General features: G+C 37.5%; 1 protein-coding gene across 11 annotated transcripts in view; it reads right to left on the bottom strand.

Annotated features, from left to right (window-relative positions):
• CCSER2 (coiled-coil serine rich protein 2) overlaps window positions 1-23,412 on the bottom strand; it is a 186,022-nt gene that overhangs the window by 123,266 nt on the left and 39,344 nt on the right. For all 11 annotated transcript variants that reach the window (XR_012029669.1, XR_012029668.1, XR_012029667.1 and 8 more), the window contains 2 exons: window positions 20,633-22,082; window positions 19,309-19,505 (listed from right to left, as the gene is read on the bottom strand). Coding sequence is in view for 8 of the 11 variants with exons in the window: in XM_072823823.1 (XP_072679924.1) it covers window positions 19,309-19,505; window positions 20,633-22,043 (1,608 nt within the window). In the remaining 3 variants the exon portion in view is untranslated. The remainder of the gene's footprint in view (window positions 1-19,308; window positions 19,506-20,632; window positions 22,083-23,412) is intronic.

The following is a 23,412-nucleotide window of genomic DNA, read 5'->3' as shown; positions in this document are numbered from 1 at the left end:
AGTGTTTGAAAAATGAAGCTTTTAGCTCTCTTGGCACTTCTACACCCAAATTTCCATTTTAATCACATAAAATAAAACAGATTCTATAAAATTTGCTACATATAGAAGCATTTTCCATGATTTTTATGAATTTGTTGTCATTAGCTTTGATAATAAAACAGATACATGTATAGATCTGGAAATGTTTATACTGCACTGTATTATTAAGATTAAGATGTCCAAGAGCATCTTCATAAATATTCTTTCAAATGGGCAGGTAGGATTGGGGGTGGAGGAGTGAGGCATGAGGAGTCAGAGACTGAGCAAGCTAAGGAAGACATACATACAGAGCAGCAGTGAACATGGGGAATTGGAACCTGAGTAATGTGAAAAGAGTATCCATGCTCAGGTTGGCCTAGCATATCGGGTTGAGCACATCAGGAGTAAAGATGGGTGAAAAGGGGGCATCTGAGGCTGGAGGTTGGCCTGGTATGAGATATGAGAATTTAAGCAGAAATATGTGGGGGATGGCTTGATGTAGTAAGTCAGAGCCCAAACAGAATAGAGACATTATCCATGCATGGTGGTGACCCACTTAGGGCTTCAGAGCCCAAGTAGGATGAGAAAGATATAAATGGGAAAGAGGAAGTGGTGGCAAAGAATAGAAATCCATTACACAGGGGAAGAGATCAAATAAGTAAATATTTTAACGATAACAGAAGTCAGGTATATCAGCATCAGAGAAGGGAGGTCACAAATCATAAAGACTCCTAACTCTGGGAAACGAACTAGGGGTGGTGGAAGGGGAGGAGGGCAGGGGGTGGGGGTGAATGGGTGACGGGCAATGAGGGGGACACTTGACGGGATGAGCACTGGGTGTTATTCTGTATGTTGGCAAATTGAACACCAATAAAAAATAAATTATTAAAAAAGTATATATATATATAGAAAAGGGAAAACTATAATGAACCCTGTGGCATTGGACTGGAATTGGAGGTATTAATATGAACTCATGGTTTTCAATACATAAAGATAATGTAGAAACAAATATTGGTGTAAATGTGTATGTATATAAGTCAACACACACATTTATATTCCCTAGTTCTTGGTCGACTGAAGATGCCTGGAAGCAGCAGCTTTTCAACAGCAGGAGTATACCTAGCTCCCAGAATTTGGCATCAAAAACAGCATTTTCCCTTAAAAGGAACCAAGGCTTTTAGAGAAATGGCTGATTACAGGACTAGGGCAGAAAAAGTGTAAGGCAAAACTAGAAATGTTTTGTACAAGAAAGCAAAAACTGCTCAAAGAATGACAGATCTAGCAGAAAAGGACACAGAAGTCAGCTACACATTGGCCGGAAGACTAAAGAAAGACCACAACAACCAAAACCAACATGTGATTCTAACGTGGATCTCTTTGCTAATAGAAGATATTATTAGTCAACTGGAAAAACCTGAGTGGCATCTGAAGATTAGAGAGTAGTCATGTATTAATGTTAGTATCACGATCTGAAAGGTCATACTATGGTTACATAGGAGAATGTTCCTGTTTCTCAGAAATTTTCATTAAAGAATCTGAGAGTGATGGGGCAGTAGGTAGGCAATTTACTCTCAAAGGGTTCAAAGAAAAATAAAATCATTTGTACTATACGCTGTCACTTTTTATTATGTACAAATGGTCTCTGGATCATTTGTAAATATTATCAATACCATTTATCCCAACCTCTTATCATCATCTTATAAATATGAATGAATGATGAAAGATCTCAAGAAATCTATTAATTCTTAAATCTATTAAGAAGAAAAGACAAACATGAATGAGGTCAAAAGTTTAGCCATGCAAACAGCATATGGGCCACAGGCCAAAATCTGAGACTTTATTCTAAACTTAAACAATAGAATTTAAACATAAATAACAAGGAGCTTAATAGTGACGCAAAATCTATGGTAAAACCTCTGGGAGTGGGGGGTGGGGGGGTACAAATACCAGAAAATGAAAATTTTACAAAAGTAAATTAAAAAGTTTATACATGTAACTCACATCACTGGCACTTCACTTATCTAGGGTACTCATTTCACTTCACAATAGCAAGTTCTACCTCAAGATAGGAAGAAAAGTGAATAAGACATAGTCCAGGGACTCCTGGATGGCTCAGTGGTTGAGCTTCTACCTTTGGCTCGGGCATGACGCCAGGGTCCTGGGATCAAGTCCCACATTGGGCTCCCCGCAGGGAGCCTGCTTCTTCCTCTGCCTCTCTCTGTATCTCTCATGAATGGATAAATAAAAATCTTTAATTAAAAAAAAAAAAAGGAGACGGACCGGTTCTTGCCTTCCAAAGTACTTCAGTATAGGTGGGGAGACCAATAAAAAGCTATATACCTCAAGGCAAAATAAAGTTGCTAAAGCTAGGAGTAGGAAGATGCAGTACGGTTAGAAGAGAGGACAGAGTAGTTAATTCTAATTGGAAAAAATAATTTACATTGTTCCTACATATATTAAGTCAGATTAGGGCAAAACTAGATGAAAAGAGGCAGTCTTTACCATCTAACAGGAAAAAGAAAAATAGAAAACCAGAATATGAGTGAAAAAGTGCTATAGGGTCTCATGACTGAACAGTTAACCCTTCTGGAAAGGGCATGAGGGGAAGTCTGAAGCCTTAGGAGGTGAACAGACTTGATAGGCAGAGGAAGAGGGAAGAGGGAAGAGGCATGCTAGGCTATAGAAAAGCTTAGGCAAAGGCAGAGAATAGGAGCATTAGAGAACTGTAAATAAACTCAAATGGTCTTTGTATATGGATGCAGCCCCTGAACACAGATACAAATTTAAAGCAGCAGCAGCAACATGATCTCACTGGAGTTTAATGAAAACAGTCTGACAGTAATGTGAAAGACAGTTAAACAGGGTGAAAACCAAGCAACATGGAGACAAGACCACCCCTGAGATAATTTATGTGAATACACTTTAAAAAGATTAAAACACCCCCAGTCTCTCCCTTAAGTAAAAGTACTGCTGGCAAAATTAAATAAGAGTAAGACCACAAAAATTAGAGAATAATTTAAAACTTCCTGAGAGTTCCTCTAAAATTCACAGTAAAACCAAATGAAGCAAACACAAGCCAGATTTGATATTCCTCTCCTACATTTTCAACTACAGAAAAATTTAAAATTCAGTAGAGAACTCCTATTCCCCTAAACTATATCTAAGAACATTTATGATATTCAGCACACATTTAAGTCTCAGCAAAGTCTAGCAATGTGAGTCACTGAAGTAGAAACCCAAATCTAGCTAGTTGTTCCCTTACTAAATCATAGGTAGAGAAATGTGGAATAAAGTGTGGTATCATGAAAAGTGAATGCACAACTACATATTGGTGCACCAAAAGCATTCAAGCCAAAATTTAAATATACACTTTAAAATAAAATATATATATATATATTTTTAAGATTTTATTTATTTATTTGAGAAAGAGAGAGTGACAGAGAGAGGGAGACAGAATCTGAAGCAGACTCCACACTAAGCACAGAGCTTGGCACAGGGCTCACCCCTGCAACTACGAGATCATAACCTGAGCCAAAATGAAGAGTCGGACACTTAACTGAGTGAGCCACGCAAGCATCTTCCCCCCAAAAAAAAACTATTTTAAGAGGTTAAACTTGTCTTCTGTGTGAAGATAAGGCTGATAAAACAGAAAAACAAAGCTAGGCACTTTCAAGGATTATCTGGTTCAGAAACTTCTAGGTATCCTATAAAAATCCTTCCCAAAATAAAAGCACTGTATGTGATGATTTAAAATTATCAGCTGCTGGGGCAGATGGGTGGCTCAGTTGGTTAAGCATCCGACTTGATTTTGGCTCAAGTCACGATCTCTAGGTGGTGAGATCAAGCCCCTGCTGGGCTCCATGCTGGGAATGGAGCCTGCTTAAGATTGTCTCTCTCTCCCTCTCCCTCTGCCCACCACCACCTCACACAGGCACGACTGCATGCACGCTCACTCTTTCACTGTCTCTCTCTCTCTCAAAAACATATCAGTTCCTAATTATTTCAGTGTTAGGAAATCAGTCATCATGACAGTGTACAAACAAACCCCTCTTCAATAAGAGCTTGCATATTGGCCATGGCATTGCAACAAAGGGGATCCAAAAAAGTTTTTGCCTAAAATCATGCACATACAATATGATTCTGATAATTCTAAGGAAATAATTGCTCTATTTAATTTTCAACAAAAAAAAGTTAAATATCATTTAAGCTTATTGAGTTAAAAGAAATGCTAGTTATCCTGAGTGGATGTAAGGCTGAAAACCAAGAATACCAGACTGACTATATAATAATTAGTAAACTAGTTCCCAACCTACTAATATTAATTCATTCAACTCCTCTGAAATTCATCCAAATCTGAAACAAGGGTTAGTGATTGGTCCATAGCTTCTCCAAAAGACTATCATAAAAAATATAAAACTGTGTCTGTGTGTGTGTATAAACAGTACGGAGTTTCCTCAAAAAATTAAAAATTAGGGATGCCTGGGGGGCTCAGTGGTTGAGCGTCTGCCTTCGGCTCAGGTCATGATCCCGGGGTCCTGGTATCAAGTCCAATATCAGGCTCCAAGCAGGGAGCCTGCTTCTCCCTCTGCCTATATATCTGCCTCTCTCTCTCGTCTCTCATGAATAAATAAACAAAATCTTTAAAAAAAATTAAAAATTGAATTACCATATGATCTGGCAATTCCACTACTAGGTATTTACCAAAAGAAAAGGAAAGCACTAAATCAAAAAGATACATGTACCCTATGTTTATTGCAGCATTATTTATAATAGCTAAGATATGGAAGCAACCCAAATGTCCATCCATATGAACAGATTAAGATGTGTTGTATATTAGCTATAAAAAAGAATGAAATCTTGCCATTTGCAACAACATGGGATAGGACTGGGTATAGTGCAAACTGCAATAAGCCAGTCAGAGAAAGACAAATACCATACAGTTTCACTCATATGTGGAATTTAAGAAACAAAACAAAGAAAAAAAGAAAGAAAAAAGAGACAAACAAACAAAAAGCGGACTCTAAATACAGAGAACAAACTGGTGGTTGCCAGAGAGGAAGTGAGCAGGGGTATGGGTGATAAAAGGAATTAAGAGTACACTTACCTTGATGAGCACAGAGTAATGTACAGAATTGTTAAATCATCATATTTTACACCTGAAACTACTATAAAGCTGTATGCTAATTACACTCCAATAAAAAAATATAAAAGATGATGAATAAAAAGATACTGTCATTCAGTGAACAAAGATAACTTTGTATCAGTAGCTGTCAGAGTCCTCAAGACCATCCCCCGTTATATGATTCATAAGGACTCACAGGACACGATATACAGTCACATCTAAGATTTGTTCTAGAAAAAGGACATAAAACAAAATAAGCAAATATGGGGCAAAGTTGGAGAGAATCACATGTAAGTTGTCTAAAAGCCCTCTCCCGTTGCAGTCACACAGGATGTGCTTAATTTCTCAATGTCCACAAGCTGTGACAACACATGAAAAGTGTTGCCCCTTATGAATGTTCCTAAGAAATGTAGTGATTTAAACTGGGGGCTAGTCATGTGGGCACCCTCTGCCCAGCACGTACCACAACTCCAAAATCTCTAAAGGAAAGCAAGGGCTCAACATAAACTATGTATTTGTATAAACACTTCAGGCACAGTGAGCCACTTTTCTCTCTTAAGGAAAGGTTTACATCACTGTAGGGGAACTCTTTAGGAGGAAAGAGCCAGCGTTTCTGAGGATAGGCAGTATCAGGCCTGCTCTGCCAACTTTTTTCTTCACGGTACCCCATGTACATTATGAAGAAATATTAATAAGGTTAAATTATTATGCCTATGCCAACTTCAAATAAGTCTTAAATTTAGAACAATTAAAACTAGAAGATAATAAAATAATAAATAGCTAACATGTACTGAGCTCTTGCTATAATTCTGGCATTAACTACGGTATACATATGACCTTATTTCATGTTTACAGCAACCCCATGAGATAGAGATGATGCTCAAATACTCAACACCACAATCACATGGCTGTTGCACTACTCAGGCATGTACTTCCTAATACTAGCCCAAGAAGTAGGTGCTATTATAACCTCCATCTTTTCAAAAAAAGGAATAAACATAGAGAATCCAAAGATACATAGCTAGAACATGACAGAATGGGATTTTTAATTTAGCTTGTTCCAGAGCCCTGGAACAAGAGAATCCTGGCTCTTAATCACTGTGCTATATTGCCTATCAATATGCAAAATACCTATATGGTCCTAGGATAGGAAAAGATGTCTTAAACACACACACACACACACACACACACATGCACACAGTAAAAACTATAAAGAAAAAAATTGTTGAATTTAATTATATCAAAATTTAACACTAGACATAGTAAAAGGTATAAAAAACAAAGTTAAAAGCCACTGGCTAAGAGATTATTTGTGACACATTTAACAAGAATTAAGTCAGACCACATAAGAAACTTTCCTTATCGATAAGAAAAAAGGCAAAACAACACAACAGAAAATCAGCAAACTAAAAAAGTAATTCACACCAAAGGAAATCAAACAGCCAAGAAACATATGGAAAAAAGATAAAAATAATAATTATGTAAATGCAAATTACATGATATACAATTTCACACTCACCAGACTGGCTAAAATTTTAGTGAGATAATAGCAAGTGGGGTGAATATGAAGAATAATAGAAATCTTTCTTCCTTTCTTTTTTAATTTATTTTTTATTGGTGTTCAATTTACTAACATACAGAATAACACCCAGTGCCCGTCATCCATTCACTACCACCCCCCGCCCTCCTCCCCTTCCACCACCCCTAGTTCGTTTCCCAGAGTTAGCAGTCTTTACGTTCTGTCTCCCTTTCTGATATTTCCCACACATTTCTTCTCCCTTCCCTTATATTCCCTTTCACTATTATTTATATTCCCCAAACGAATGAGAACATACACTGTTTGTCCTTCTCCGACTGACTTACTTCACTCAGCATAATTCCCTCCAGTTCCATCCACGTTGAAGCAAATGATGGGTATTTGTCATTTCTAATAGCTGAGTAATATTCCATTGTATACATAGACCACATCTTCTTTATCCATTCATCTTTCGTTGGACACCGAGGCTCCTTCCACAGTTTGGCTATTGTGGCCATTGCTGCTATAAACATCGGGGTGCAGGTGTCCCGGCGTTTCACTGCATCTGTATCTTTGGGGTAAATCCCCAACAGTGCAATTGCTGGGTCGTAGGGCAGGTCTATTTTTAACTCTTTGAGGAACCTCCACACAGTTTTCCAGAGTGGCTGCACCAGTTCACATTCCCACCAACAGTGTAAGAGGGTTCCCTTTTCTCCGCATCCCCTCCAACATTTGTTGTTTCCTGCCTTGTTAATGTTCCCCATTCTCACTGGTGTGAGGTGGTATCTCATTGTGGTTTTGATTTGTATTTCCCTGATGGCAAGTGATGCAGAGCATTTTCTCATATGCATGTTGGCCATGTCTATGTCTTCCTCTGTGAGATTTCTGTTCATGTCTTTTGCCCATTTCATGATTGGATTGTTTGTTTCTTTGCTGTTGAGTTTAAGAAGTTCTTTATAGATCTTGGAAACTAGCCCTTTATCCGATATGTCATTTGCAAATATCTTCTCCCATTCTGTAGGTTGTCTTTGAGTTTTGTTGACTGTATCCTTTGCTGTGCAAAAGCTTCTTATCTTGATGAAGTCCCAATAGTTCATTTTTGCTTTTGTTTCTTTTGCCTTCGTGGATGTATCTTGCAAAAAGTTACTGTGGCCGAGTTCAAAAAGGGTGTTGCTTGTGTTCTTGTCTAGGATTTTGATGGAATCTTGTCTCACATTTAGATCTTTCATCCATTTTGAGTTTATCTTTGTGTATGGTGAAAGAGAGTGGTCTAGTTTCATTCTTCTGCATGTGGATGTCCAATTTTCCCAGCACCATTTATTGAAGAGACTGTCTTTCTTCCAATGGATAGTATTTCCTCCTTTATCGAATATTAGTTGACCATAAAGTTCAGGGTCCACTTCTGGGTTCTCTATTCTGTTCCACTGATCTATGTGTCTGTTTTTGTGCCAGTACCACACTGTCTTAATGACCACAGCTTTGTAGTACAACCTGAAATCTGGCATTGTGATGCCCCCAGATATGGTTTTCTTTTTTAAAATTCCCCTGGCTATTCGGGGTCTTTTCTGATTCCACACAAATCTTAAAATAATTTGTTCTAACTCTCTGAAGAAAGTCCATGGTATTTTGATAGGGATTGCATTAAACGTGTATATTGCCCTGGGTAACATTGACATTTTCACAATATTAATTCTGCCAATCCATGAGCATGGAATATTTTTCCATCTCTTTGTGTCTTCCTCAATTTCTTTCAGAAGTGTTCTATAGTTTTGAGGGTATAGTTCTTTTACATCCTTGGTTAGGTTTATTCCTAGGTATCTTATGCTTTTGGGTGCAATTGTAAATGGGATTGACTCCTTAATTTCTCTTTCTTCAGTCTCATTGTTAGTGTATAGAAATGCCACTGACTTCTGGGCATTGATTTTGTATCCTGCCACGCTACCGAATTGCTGTATGAGTTCTAGCAATCTTGGGGTGGAGACTTTTGGGTTTTCTATGTAGAGTATCATGTCATCGGCGAAGAGGGAGAGTTTGACTTCTTCTTTGCCAATTTGGATGCCTTTAATGTTTTTTTGTTGTCTGATTGCTGAGGCTAGGACTTCCAGTACTATGTTGAATAGCAGTGGTGAGAGTGGACATCCCTGTCTTGTTCCTGATCTTAGGGGAAAGGCTCCCAGTGCTTCCCCATTGAGAATGATATTTGCTGTGGGCTTTTCATAGATGGCTTTTAAGATGTCGAGGAATGTTCCCTCTATCCCTACACTCTGAAGAGTTTTGATCAGAAATGGATGCTGTATTTTGTCAAATGCTTTCTCTGCATCCAATGAGAGGATCATATGGTTCTTGGTTTTTCTCTTGCTGATATGATGAATCACATTGATTGTTTTACGGGTGTTGAACCAGCCTTGTGTCCCAGGGATAAATCCTACTTGGTCATGGTGAATAATTTTCTTAATGTACTGTTGGATCCTATTGGCCAGTATCTTGTTGAGAATTTTTGCATCCATGTTCATCAGGGATATTGGTCTGTAATTCTCCTTTTTGGTGGGGTCTTTGTCTGGTTTTGGAATTAGGGTGATGCTGGCCTCATAGAACGAATTTGGAAGTACTCCATCTCTTTCTATCTTTCCAAACAGCTTTAGGAGTATAGGTATGGTTTCTTCTTTAAACGTTTGATAAAATTCCCCTGGGAAGCCATCTGGCCCTGGACTCTTGTGTCTTGGGAGGTTTTTGATGACTGCTTCAATTTCCTCCCTGATTATTGGCCTGTTCAGGTTTTCTATTTCTTCCTGTTCCAGTTTTGGTAGTTTGTGGCTTTCCAGGAATACGTCCATTTCTTCTAGATTGCCTAATTTATTGGCGTATAGCTGTTCATAATATGTTTTTAAAATCGTTTGTACTTCCTTGGTGTTGGTAGTGATCTCTCCTTTGTCATTCATGATTTTATTAATTTGAGTTTTCTCTCTCTTCTTTTTAATAAGGCTGGCTAATGGTTTATCTATCTTATTAATTCTTTCAAAGAACCAACTCCTGGTTCTGTTGATCTGTTCCACAGTTCTTCTGGTCTCGATTTTGTTGAGTTCTGCTCGAATCTTTATTAACTCCCTTCTTCTCTTGGGTGTAGGATCTATTTGCTGTTTTTTCTCTAGCTCCTTTATGTGTAAGGTTAGCTTTTGTATTTGAGTTCTTTCCAGTTTTTGAATGGACGCTTGTATTGCGATGTATTTCCCCCTTAGGACTGCTTTTGCTGCATCCCAAAGATTTTGAACAGTTGTATTTTCATTTTCATTAGTTTCCATGAATCTTTTTAATTCTTCCTTAATTTCCTGGTTGACCCTTTCATCTTTTAGCAGGATGGTCCTTAACCTCCACGTGTTTGAGGTCCTTCCAAACTTCTTGTTGTGATTTAGTTCTAATTTCAAGGCATTATGGTCTGAGAATATGCAGGGGACGATCCCAATCTTTTGGTATCGGTTCAGACCCGATTTGTGACCCAGTATGTGGTCTATTCTGGAGAAAGTTCCATGTGCACTTGAGAAGAATGTGTATTCAGTTGAGTTTGGATGTAAAGTTCTGTAGATATCTGTGAAATCCATCTGGTCCAGTGTATTATTTAAAGCTCTCGTTTCTTTGGAGATGTTGTGCTTAGAAGACCTATCGAGGGTAGAAAGAGCTAGATTGAAGTCACCAAGTATAAGTGTATTATTATCTAAGTATTTCTTCACTTTGGTTAATAATTGATTGATATATTTGGCAGCTCCCACATTTGGGGCATATATATTGAGGATTGTTAAGTCCTCTTGTTGAATAGATCCTTTAAGTATGATATAGTGTCCCTCTTCATCTCTCACTACAGTCTTCGGGGTAAATTTTAGTTTATCTGATATAAGGATGGCTACCCCTGCTTTCTTTTGAGGACCATTCAAATGGTAAATGGTTCTCCAACCTTTTATTTTCAGGCTGTAGGTGTCCTTCTGTCTAAAATGAGTCTCTTGTAGACAGCAAATGGATGGGTCTTGCTTTTTTATCCAGTCTGAAACCCTGCGCCTTTTGATGGTGTCATTAAGCCCGTTCACATTCAGAGTTACTATTGAGAGATATGAGTTTAGTGTCATCATGATATCTATTCAGTCCTTGTTTTTGTGGAATGTTCCACTGAACTTCTTCTTAAAGGGGAATTTTAAGAGTCCCCCTTAAAATTTCTTGCAGGGCTGGTTTGGAGGTCACATATTCTTTTAGTTGCTGCCTGTCTTGGAAGCTCTTTATCTCTCCTTCCATTTTGAATGAGAGCCTTGCTGGATAAAGGATTCTTGGTTGCATGTTCTTCTCATTTAGGACCCTGAATATATCCTGCCAGCCCTTTCTGGCCTGCCAGGTCTCTGTGGAGAGGTCTGCTGTTACCCTAATACTCCTCCCCATAAAAGTCAGGGATTTCTTGTCTCTTGCTGCTTTAAGGATCTTCTCCTTATCTTTGGAATTTGCAAGCTTCACAATTAAATGTCGAGGTGTTGAACGGTTTTTATTGATTTTAGGGGGGGATCTCTCTATTTCCTGGATCTGAATGCCTGTTTCCCTTCCCAGATTAGGAAAGTTTTCGGCTAGAATTTGTTCAAATACATATTCTGGCCCTCTGTCCCTTTCGGCGCCCTCGGGAACACCAATTAAACGTAGGTTTTTCTTCCTCAGGCTGTCGTTTATTTCCCTTAATCTATCTTCATGGTCTTTTGTTTGTCTCTTTTTTCCTCAGTTTCCCTCTTTGCTATCAACTTGTCTTCTATGTCACTCACTCGTTCTTCCACCTCGTTAACCCTCGTCGTTAGGACTTCTAGTTTGGATTGCATCTCATTCAATTGATTTTTAATTTCTGCCTGATTAGCTCTAAATTCCGCAGTCATGAAGTCTCTTGAGTCCTTTATGCTTTTTTCTAGAGGCACCAGTAACTTTATAATAGTGCTTCTGAATTGGCTTTCTGACATTGAATTGTAATCCAGATTTTGTAACTCTGTGGGAGAGAGGACTGTTTCTGATTCTTTCTTTTGAGGTGAGGTTTTCCTTCTAGTCATTTTGCTCAGTGCAGAGTGGCCAAAAGCAAGTTGTATTGGGAAAAGGAGAAAAAGAGAGGAGAGAAAGAAGGAAAGAAAAGAGAAAGAGAAAAAAAAGGAAGAAAAAAATGAAAAAAAAAGAAGAAATAGAGAAAGAAAAAGAAACAAAGGAGAAAAAAGGGGGGTGGGGGAAGGAAACAAATCAAAAAGCAAAAAAAAAAAAAAAAAAAAAAAAAAGAACAAAAAACAAAACCACGGGGCAGTATCTTCTGATTCTGTATACTTTAAGTCCCTTGACTTCCCCTGGAACTTGTCTGTCTAGCTGGTGTTCTGGGGGAGGGGCCTGTTGTGCTGATTTTCAGGTGTTAGCACTTGGGGGAGCTGCTGTGCCCCTGCCTGGTGCAGGGCTCAGTGGGGGTTGTTTACCCCGTGAGGCCCCAGGAGCAACAGCCCTAGTGGCGGGGCCAGCTCTGCAGCCCTGGATTCATCTCCGGCAGGAACTCCGGAGCTCTGGGTCTGCAGGGCCTGGAGGCTCCGGGCGGGGCCGCTGATCTGCTCAGCTGGGGCAGGAGCGTCCTCGCTGTCCTGGGCCCTCCCGGCCTCTGCCTGTCCCGGGGGAGGCCGGATCCTGGGCTGTGTCCGGCGCCCTGTGCTCCGGGGCCTGCGCTGTTGGATTCGCGCTCCCGCCCCGCAGCCCCCTCCGCGGAGCCGCCGCCCGAGCCCCCCCCCCCCACCCGCGAGCTGCTCCTGGAACCGCGCAGCCCCCTCCGCACGGAGCCTCTTCCTCTGCCCGAGCCCCTCCGAGCTGCTCCGGGTCCCGCCGTGCGCGCTGCAGCCCTTAGGGAGCTCGGCGCACTCTCCTGGGCGCGCAGTTGCTCTGTTACTGTCCCAGGGAACCTGAGGGCATCCCCGCCCTCCTGGGTCCTGCTCCAACTCCCCACGAGCCCCTTTCCGCCCCGGGGAAGGTCGGTGCCGCTCCTGCTCCTCCGGGACGGGCCTCTCCTGTCCTGGGGACACTCGGCCCCGGCCTCAGCCCGGCTCCTCGCGGGGCCCCTCCCCCTTGGAGGCCTTTGTGTCTTTATTTCTTTTTTCCCGTCTTCCTACCTTGATAGAAGCGCGAACTCTTCTCACTGTAGCATTCCAGGTGTTCCCTCTTTAATTCTCAGGCCGAATTCATAGATTTTCAGGATAATTTGAAGGTTTTCTAGGTAATTTGGTGGAGACAGGTGATTTGGAGACCCTAGTCTTCCGCCATCTTGCCCCTCCCCCCCAGAAATCTTTCTTCTAAGAAAGATGGTAAAATCATTTTTGGAAGATATTCAGCAGCATCTAGTAAAGTTGAAGATCCAAATATCCTCTGATCCAGTAATGTTATTTTTAGGTTTATACACTACATACAATATGAGTAAGAATGTTCATTGCTGCACTATCTCAATATTATTATTATTATTATTATTATTATTATTATTACTATCAGTGAGGAATAACTTGAATGTCCGTTAGCAGGGAAAGAGAAAAAACTGTCATTTAAGTGATATTGCACAGCATATTATACAGCAGTAAAAATGAATGAATAAATTTACTTATAATACACTTGTACCACAAAAACATAAAACTAAAGAAAGAAGTTGCAGAACATTATGTATCATTTATATAAGTTGTAAAAACACCTACAAAGCAGTATTATTGGCCTCCTGGGTAGCTTAGTGGTTGAGCCACTGCCTTTGGCTCAGGGTGTGACCCCAGGGTCCTGGGATTGAGTCCTCCATTGGGCTCCCTGCAGGGAGCCTGCTTCTCCCTCTGCCTGTGTCTCTGCCTCTCCCTCTGTCTCTCATGAATAAATAAATAAAATCTTTAAAAAAAAAAAGAAAGAAAGAAAAGAAAAGGAAGAAAGCCAGTCAGTCAACATGCCTACCTACCTAACATGGCTTTAAAGCAAGGCACATTAGAAAAAACTCACTGCTAAATTTAGTACTAGGGTGCTATTCAATGCATTATTTACCATATAATAAAGTCTTCTCTTTTTGAAAAATCAATGTATACAATAATAATAAAAAAACAAAGGCTGAAAAATCAATACTGTAATTTCCATGTCAAGAATTCTGGGGGGGGAAAAAACAAAGCTAAATAAATAAAACTTAAAAAAAAAGTAGAAGGAAGGAAATGAAGATATGAGCCAAAATCAATAAAACAGAAAGAAAAAAAAAAACAATAGAAAGAAATTAGGAAAGCTCAATTTGGATTCTGAAATGAACAAAAAGAGAGGAAATGCCAGTTATCAATATCAGGAATGAAAAAGCAGATATCACTACAATACCATAAAGATATTAAAAGATAAGATAAAATCCTGAATATCCTTTTTTTTTTTTTTGACAGAGAGAGAATGCATGTGTGAGTTGGGGGGGGAGGCAGAGGGTGAGAGAGAATCTTAAGCAGACTCCACATTCAGTGCAGAGCCCAACACCAGGCTCTATCTCATGACCCTGAGATCATAACCTAAGCTGAAATCAAGAGTCAGACACTTAACTGACTGAGACACCCAGGCACTCCTGAATAACTTTAACCAACAAATGACATCTTAGATGAAATGGGCAAATTCTCAAAAAGCAACACAAAAAGAATGGGCAGATCTACTTAAAACATATTTGTTATTAAAAACATCTCACAAAGGAAACTCTAAGTTCAAAAGTTTTCATTTGGTGAATTTGTAGACATTTAAGAAAGAAGTAATATCAACTGTACATAAATTCCTTGGAAGGGCAAAAAAAAACAGAATACTTCTCAACTCATTTATGAAGTCAGCACAACCCTAATACCAAGTGTGAAGAGAGGAGAGGGGAGGAGAGGGGAGGGGAGGGGAGAGGAGGGGAGGAGAGGAGAAGAAAAATAGAGCCATCTTGCTCATGAACATAAATGCGAAAAATCTGAATAAACTATTAGGATATCAAGCCCAACAACATTTAAAAGAATAACACATCATAACCAAATGAATTTATTCAAGGAATAGAAGGTGGTTTAACATTTGAAAATCAAGAAAATAATCTACCACACTAACAAAATATATAACATATAACAGGAAAAAAATTTTTGATGATTTTAATAGATGTGGAGAAAAATTAACATCTACTCACATAAAAAGAAAAATTCAGCAAATGAAGTAGAAGGGAACTTGCTTAATCTGATGAAAGATTATCTATAATCACCCCGCCCCCATATATACACACACACACACAGAAATTTTAATGGTGAACTATTAAAACCTTGCTGAAATTCTATCACCACTTCAACATTATGATGGAAGTCCTAACAAGTTGAATAAAATGGAGGATGGGGACATGGAGACTTTGCAAATGGTATGACTTTATCGTAGAGGTAGAAATTCCAAAAGCATCCACGGCAAATTATTAAAAGTAGTAAGTAAATTCACCAAGATCATTGGAACAACAGCTCAAAATACAAAACTCAAATACATTTGTACATACAACAAAAACTTATTAAAATTTTAAAAGTGGGGGATCCCTGGTGGCTCAGCGGTTTGGCGCCTGCCTTTGACTCAGGGCATGATCCTGGAGTCCCGGGATCAAGTCCCACATTGAGCTCCCTGCATGGAGCCTGCTTCTCCCTCTGCCTGTGTCTCTGCCTCTCTCTCTCTCTCTCTCTCTCTCTCTGTCTCTCATGAATAAATAAAATAAAATCTTTAAAAAAAATTTTAAGTGGTACCATTTATAGCAATGAAATCAAAAACCTAAAAATAAAGCAAATATGTATAAATTTTTATAGAAAAGTCAAAACATGAGCAAGAAATATTTCTGAAGTCCTAAATAAATGGAAGAACACACCATATTCACGAATTGGAAGATATACTGTAGTAAATGTGTCAATTCTCCCCAAACTGACCTACAAAGTTAATGCAATCCCACTCAAAATCCCTGCAGGTTCTGTGTAGAAATTGATATGCTCATTCTAATAATTAAAGAGATTGCAAAAAGTGAGCTAGGGAAACCTTGGAAAAGAACAAAGAGTAAGACATTACCAGATGTCAATATTTAAAGCTACAGAAATAAAAAGTGTAGCATAATACAAGGATAAAGGAAGAAACCAATGAACTAAAAGAGTCAAGAAATATATTGATATAGTCACTGATTTATGACAAAGATAACCCTGCAGCAGAGTAGGGAAATAACTTTTCAAAAAAAGAAAAAAAAATTAATCTTGACCTCTATCTCACACTATGGACAAAAGTAACTTTTAGATGTCTCATATATCTAAGTGCAAAAGATTAAAAAAACAAACAAAGCTTTTAGAAGAAAACATTGGAATATATCTTTAAGACTTCAGGGTAAATGAAGCTTTTGCGGTTCCAAACAGTGCTAACAATAAAGGAAAAAATGTAAACTACACTATATTGAAATTGTTAACTTCTATTCAAAAGACACTATTAAGAGTTTTAAAAAAATAACCCATATATATGGAATGTATACACATGTATATAAATGTGCATGTATATGTGTGTGTAAAAAAATTTATGTTCCAAATATATGAAGTTTTTACAAACTGAAAAAGAAAAAATGCATACAGTCCAATATAAGACGTCACAAAAGAGTATATCCTAAGGGCAAATAAACATATGTGAAGGTACTCAATAAGCAGTTATCACAAAATACAAGACAAAAATCTCAGTGCAATACTATACCCCCACCAGAATAGAAAAAGAGAGAGAGAGAGAGAGAGAGCTCCAAAAGAAAGTGGAAATTTCTAGAACGCTCATTTACTACAGTAGGACTGTACAGCCACTTTGGAAAACTAATAGCATCTAAAGCTATATACATAAATACTTAATCCAGTGGTACCTCTCCTGAATATTTTACCAACACAAATGCATAAATGGTCATCTAAAAGTATGTAACAAAATCTTCCCAACAGTAGCAGTTGCCAAAAACTGGAAACAACCTGAATGTCTAGCAATATCGGGATAAAGTAAGTTGTATTATCTACACACAAAGGAATATTATATAACAAAACCATAAGCAAACTACAAAAAGTATCAAATATTGGGTCAAAGAAGACATATAAAATAGACGTGTTTATAATTCTACTTTTATAAGTATATATAGGTAAAACTAATCTATAGTGATAAAAATCAAAACAGGTTGCATCTCTGCGGGGAGGGGTTGAGAAAATGACAGAAAAGCGCAAGAAACATTCTGGGGTGATAGAAATATTCTCTATCACAATGTGGATGACTTAAAACAATTATATACAAATATTCAAAATTCTCTGTGCTGTATGAAAAATATTTGTGCATTTAATTTAAAGTAAATACACAACAAGACACTATGCATATTTAAACAACAACAACAAAAAATCACCTAGATTCTAGATAAGTGATATGCAAAGTAATCAGTCTACAACTGTTAAGAGTCCATAACAAGATAAGGAGCTTGCACTACAATGAATATCAACACATTACTTTCTTCAAAAAGAAAGTTTTACCATGAAAACAGAATCAACTAAACTAAATAGTGGGTTGAATTAAACCGTATTAATAAGTGACACAGTGGACTCACATTCTAATGAAAGCTCCTTATCTTGACCTGGGCTGGAAGGAGCACCACTGTAGAGAACAACCATGATGGTGATTGGAGAACTAGGTGGGATGGGAGGGGTGTGGGGAGAGGAGACACAGGCTTTGGTGAGAGGGTTGGGGAGACCAAGAAAAATGAGAATATGTTAAAGTTCTTTTGGGATTAAGTTTTAAATATGTATTTAAACTACTCTAGGCAAAGAAAGGACAAATAAAGAAACAGAAAAAGGTAGACAATTAAATAAAAATAGTTAAGATGGCAGAATAAAGTCCAAATATATCAATATATACAAACATAAAAGGACTAAACTCATTGGTTAAAAGAAAAGAAGAAACTGTAATTTAAAAAAATTACAACCTTTTTGCTATGTATCAAAAAGGTTCATAGCAAAAGGATGGAATATACATAAATAAAACTGATAAAATATACTAGTATCTGAAAAGGCCTTAAGACAAAAAGCATAATGAGGAATAGAGACCACTAAATTATGACTGTAAGTTCAATTTCACCAAGAAAACAACTCTAAACAAGTACCTACCTAACAAAATACACTCAAAATATAAAAAGCAAAAAAATAATAGATTTTCAGAAAATGGTAAATCCACTATCACAGTAGGAGATCCTAACACTACTTTCAACATTTGCCACCAATCCTCCATCCTTTCTCAGACTGTTTTCCTCTTAAATCAGAAGATCTAAGGTCTTCAAGACCAATAGTCAACCCAGGTGTGTCCTGAACTCTTTTAGAGGCATCATTAAGATATAGGAGAAACAATGTCAGGTACTGCGTGGATTATTGCTGCCATCTGCTGGACACAATGTTCATTCCCACGTCGATCATACTTGGCTTTAACAAGTCCTAGTGAGAAAGCTTATAAAGCCCTAAACTGTAATCTTTTCTAAACTTGTTTTATCTAATGAAATAGAGATACCCTCTCTAAATTAAATATGTGTCCCCTCTATGTTTGTGGAATTAAACAATCCTCTAGTAACGATGCTTATTCTTTTCAAGTCAGGTTTATGAGAGTATAGAAAATTACAATGCCTGAAATCCACTTGAAATTTAATATATCTATGAAGACTACCAATCTTTCCATACAACTACTGCAAAATCATATTTTATACACTGAGTAATTACAATGAGTCACTTCAAACACACCAACGATTCTCTACTTATACAGCGTATTAGCCACATTACTTGCAGTATCTCTTAAAATTTGCCTTCCAGGCACACAGGAAAATTACACTTCCTGCCCAGTTAGTACTTAAAGTTGCTAGGGTCAATGGTTGTGAGTTAAAGTACCATGTGGCATCTGCATGCCAAGGCGAGTAACTGCACACACGAGACCTGGCTGCATTCTCCCTCTACAATAACGACAGGACGGGGCCTCCAAAAGAGATGGTGAAGCCACCTTTTCTTGGAGATGGTGAAGATGAAAGCAACTTAGAACACTGAAGAAAGTTGCCCTAGAGTTTTCAGACTTAGAATAGACTTGGGAAGAGGAAAAACAAGCTTTTATTGTGTTAAGCCACTGAGTTGGCACTTAACTGTTACCTCAGCATAGCCTAACCCAGGATTTCTCAAAGTGGCACTACTGACACGGGCTGAATAATCCTTTGCTGTGGGTACCACTGTCGGGCATTAAGCAGCATCCCTGGCATCTTCCCACTACTTTTCAGTAGCACTCCTCAATATGACAACCAAAATTAGCTCCAGACATTGCCTTCCTCCCCAAATTTGAGAACCACTAGCTTACCTTAACCTGAATACAGCATATCTATATACATATACGTATGTATATTAATATGTATGAGAGTATATTTAACTCAACTGTCATATGACACAAATATATGCTTTATTAGGTACTAAGGTCAGACGTTTTATAGGCTCTTAACAGATATGAATTTCCTTTCTTAAACTAGGAGAGCTAATTTATAAACTTAAAAAAGTCCAATCAGTATCACAAGTCTTTCCATAGGAAGGTAAACAAAATGTTGCAAAAGGACATGTAAATCCATACATACAATGCTGTTCATTTCCGAGGATTCATAGCTCCCAACTGGATGGACATTTCCAATGGGCTCCAAACCCTCTTCATCCCACATGTATGTTCCATCAGAGCTATCAGATGGAGAGAGCTCAAATGAAGAACCAGCTCTGTAATCTGTATCTGGTGAAATCAAGTTATTCCCAGAAGTATGTTTTGTACATTCACTCCTGTCTTCAATTGATTTTTTAAAAAGAGAAAGAAAAAAAAGTTATTAATTCACAAAAATGTATTTCTCAGGTTCTGAAGAGATAAATTCTAATAATTTATTAAATCAAAAAAACTGGCAAAAAATATTAGTAACTACAGTATTTTCTAAATCCCAAACAATAAAAAAAAATCAAGAAAAAAAATCAATCTTAAATAACCTACTGAAATATTTTCCAATACACATAAAGAAAATTCATTGAGCTATCTTTCACTTCTGGAACATTTCTAGAATTATAAATAAAGCCTCATATTCTTTTAATACTTCCTAAGATACTTACTTTTACACACTGGCCATGAACTCCTTACCCTGTATATAGCATTTAACCTTGCAGTTACCTCCTTATAAGGGAAACACTTGTTCTGGTATTCACTTCTAACTAGAAGACCTTCAGACAGTCAAGGGTTTATGTATATCTTTAAGCATGGCCTAGACCCTTCACCAGATCACAGGCCTACACCCAATCCCTTCAGTTTGTTCTTTTTTTCAGGCCATACAGGCACCTAGATATTTCTCCAGACTTTTAGTGCCAGGATAACCAAATATAAGGGAAAATGTTTAAACAGGTACTAATCTCACTTTCCTCAGTTAAAAATATAAAGTTCCTCTGAAAGTATAACTATAAAGTTTGTTAAACAAGAAACCAAGTCCTCCTTTAAAAAAAAAAAAAGTATATTTCCTAGGATAAAAACATTCATTAGATTGGACATAACCTATATTATTACCAGTTCATTTACCCTTTGGCACAGCCTTACTCTAAACAAATAGCATCCATTACCATAAGGGAATAGATGGTCTAAACTGGCATGCCACTGTCGAGGAAGTGGGGGGAAAAAAAATAATTCTGAAGCATGACAGTCAAATAAGAACATTAGGGGAAGAGTATTTTTACTGACATTGTTTTAAATAGTGAAAAATAAGACCCAGAGCCAAAGCCACAGGAAAATAAAAGTTGCCCTGCCCCAATTTTATCTAGATCCATCCCTCCACAAAATTGACAGTATCTTGGAATTAATCAAAAGGTAATTCTAAATTTAAGTTCAGTTATATTATCTAGGAGAAAGCAAACAAACTTAAGGATATTAATATTTACCAGAGACACTTATATCTATCCACTCATCAGTTTTACTTTTTTCATTTTCCTTGGGGGAATCAAACATATCCTTTGGTGGTACAATTTCATGCTTTTCTTCTTTGAGACAAATTTCCTCTGGAGTTATTCTAGTTCTGTTGGAGTCTTCTATATCTATAAAATCATCACTAAAATCTTCACTTAAATCATTCTTATCAGAAGATGACAAAGACGACAAGGAAATATCATCCACATCATCACTCAAGTATCTAATTTTAGCATCATGCTTCATGGTCTGGTCATTTTCTGTTCTGTAACTATCATTTTCAATTAGTTCTTGGTCCTTATTAGTAGTTCTGTCCTTAGCCATAAGTTCAGCATCTTCTTCTACACATGAATCAGCAGGTGAATTTTTATTACCATCAACTGTGATAGTGCCAGAAAATGGAGGTCGGTTAGATTTCAGTAGAGAGGGATGAACCATCCTATAACCCAAAGTGGAAGTTACACCAGGGCCATTTGGTAAAGCCAACTTCTTTCCACCAGCAGCATAAGGCCTATTAAATCCATACCCTAAGTGGTCATTCCCATTGAGTACCTCTGACTGCCGGGAATTTCTTGCTAGCATACTTGACCTCAGAGGTACTCTAATGGGCAGCTGTTGGTTCTGATAAGGCTTTGTAAGATCTGCAGCTCTATTGAAGGAATGTGATCTGGTTATAGATGAAGGTGGAAGGAATGAATTCTGAATGGAATGTGAAAAACTCTGTGACCTTACCATTTTTTCACAAGTAAGAGATTTAATATTGTCTAGGGATTGTACTAAGCCTTCTCCAGAACTGCTTCTGGTGGCACAGGAATTTGCTCTAGGCCTTTGTATGCTACTAGCTGAACGGTTTCCATATAATCCATTCAACTGTGATTTTGGAGCACTGACTGAAGAATATGAAGTCCTTCCTAATAATGTGCCTTTGGTGAATTTACCCAAACTAGGTGGTCCAGTCAAAGACTTTTGGTTTAACTCCTCTGTAGATGACACAAACATAGTGGATGGCTTTGCTAACTTTGATGAGAGTAAAGAAATACTTTTCAAGCCTCCCTTTATCCCATTTTTATCAAACATTCCTTGAGTAGGTGCATGTTTTTCAGGATCAATTACTTTATCGCGTGAAGTTTGAATACTGTTCCGCTCTTCAACACTTTGTGCACTAAGCTGGTATTTAGTTGCCGTTCTCCAATTAAATGAATGGGATGATGGGCAATCAGAGCCATTATTTTTGATGTAACTTTTGACATTGTTACTCTTAGAAGTTCCCAATAAATCAACAGGTGTCCCATTTGACATTGGCTGCAGTGTACTTCTCACAGATTTTGTTCCATACTTTGGCAACTTGGAACCCAAAAATGTCTTGATTTGTGTTTTTTCTTCCATGAGCTATAAGATGCATTTGTTCTTAAAATTTGACAGAATCTGAGGAGACAAAAAAGGAGATAAATTGTTCTTAAATAAGCATAATTACATGGGTTATAACATAATAAGAATATATATTTGTAGACAATTAAATGCAGCAAAGCTCAAAACCTACTTATGATTCCTACCAAACTCTTAATAAATATTGAATGCATTAATTAAATTAATAAATTGTCATTAGGAGAAAGTAAAGAACATTTTTTTTTTAAGATTTTATTTATTTTTTCATGAGAGACACACAGAGAGAGAGAGACAGAGACACAGGCAGAAGGAGAAGCAGGCTTCATGCAGGGAGCCCAACGTGGGACTCGATCCCAGGTCTCCAGGATCACGCCCAGGGCTGAAGGCAGACGCTAAACTGCTGAGCAACCGGGGCTGCCCAAGAACATTTTTATAAACCTGGGCTATGCATAATGATAGCAAAATCCAGAATTAACAAAATTAGACTGCCAATTTTTATTGTATTTTTTAAAAAAGAAACACTTCTATAGAAAGAACGCCTATCTTCCAACTTTCAATCCAAATTTTTTTTTTTTTTCACTTTGGACATTATCTCCTTTAAAATAAGAAAATGTGATTTTATTATTTTTTAAGCACATTTGATCTTATAAAACAATACATTTTTAAAATTCATCACTAAAATCGTGGTAGGATGTAGGAAAAGAACACAATAGCACCAAAAAAAATTCTTCTGATGTTAAGTTGCATTGTATCCATCTCAAAAGAGCTTTCAACTGGTAATATAAACAGACACTATAGTAGGTGTCATGGTGAAAAGTATAATAGTTTTGATAAAATTGACTAGTCCACTAATCTCTCCCAATCCTAACATTAACAGAAAATGATTATATAAAAATTCTAAGCATACAAAAATGCAAAATATGAATAAAAGTAAAGTATATGCCTTATGGTCACTGATGGCTTTTAAAATTATATATCTTACAACACTGTTATTTGTTGGTTTTGTTTCTTGATTAAAAAAATCTGATTCTAAGCCATCCCTATACTTTAAAAATTCAAAGTTTCTAGAGTATGCATGCTATTAAGTCAAAAGTAAATATTTAGGGACTCATACATTCAAGTAAAGATGGTGCAGCAGCACATGCGTAAAACTTTTAAATGAATAAAAATATGTCTAACAGGCATGCTTATCCTAAGTGGTTCTGCCCATAGGAGCATACAATCAAAGTTTGGAGGCTTCTGATTTAGACTTTGCAGAGGGGTGAAGCAGAATTCTAGAATTTCCCAACCCCAATAACTAATAAAAGGAGAGGGGAAAAAAATTATTTATATATATATATATACACACACACACACACACATATATATA

This window comes from Canis lupus, chromosome 4, assembly GCF_048164855.1.
Source record: "Canis lupus baileyi chromosome 4, mCanLup2.hap1, whole genome shotgun sequence".
Lineage (NCBI taxonomy): Eukaryota > Metazoa > Chordata > Mammalia > Carnivora > Canidae > Canis > Canis lupus.
Note: the sequence above shows the minus strand (reverse complement) of the source record. Positions and strands in the feature narration are given on the sequence as shown.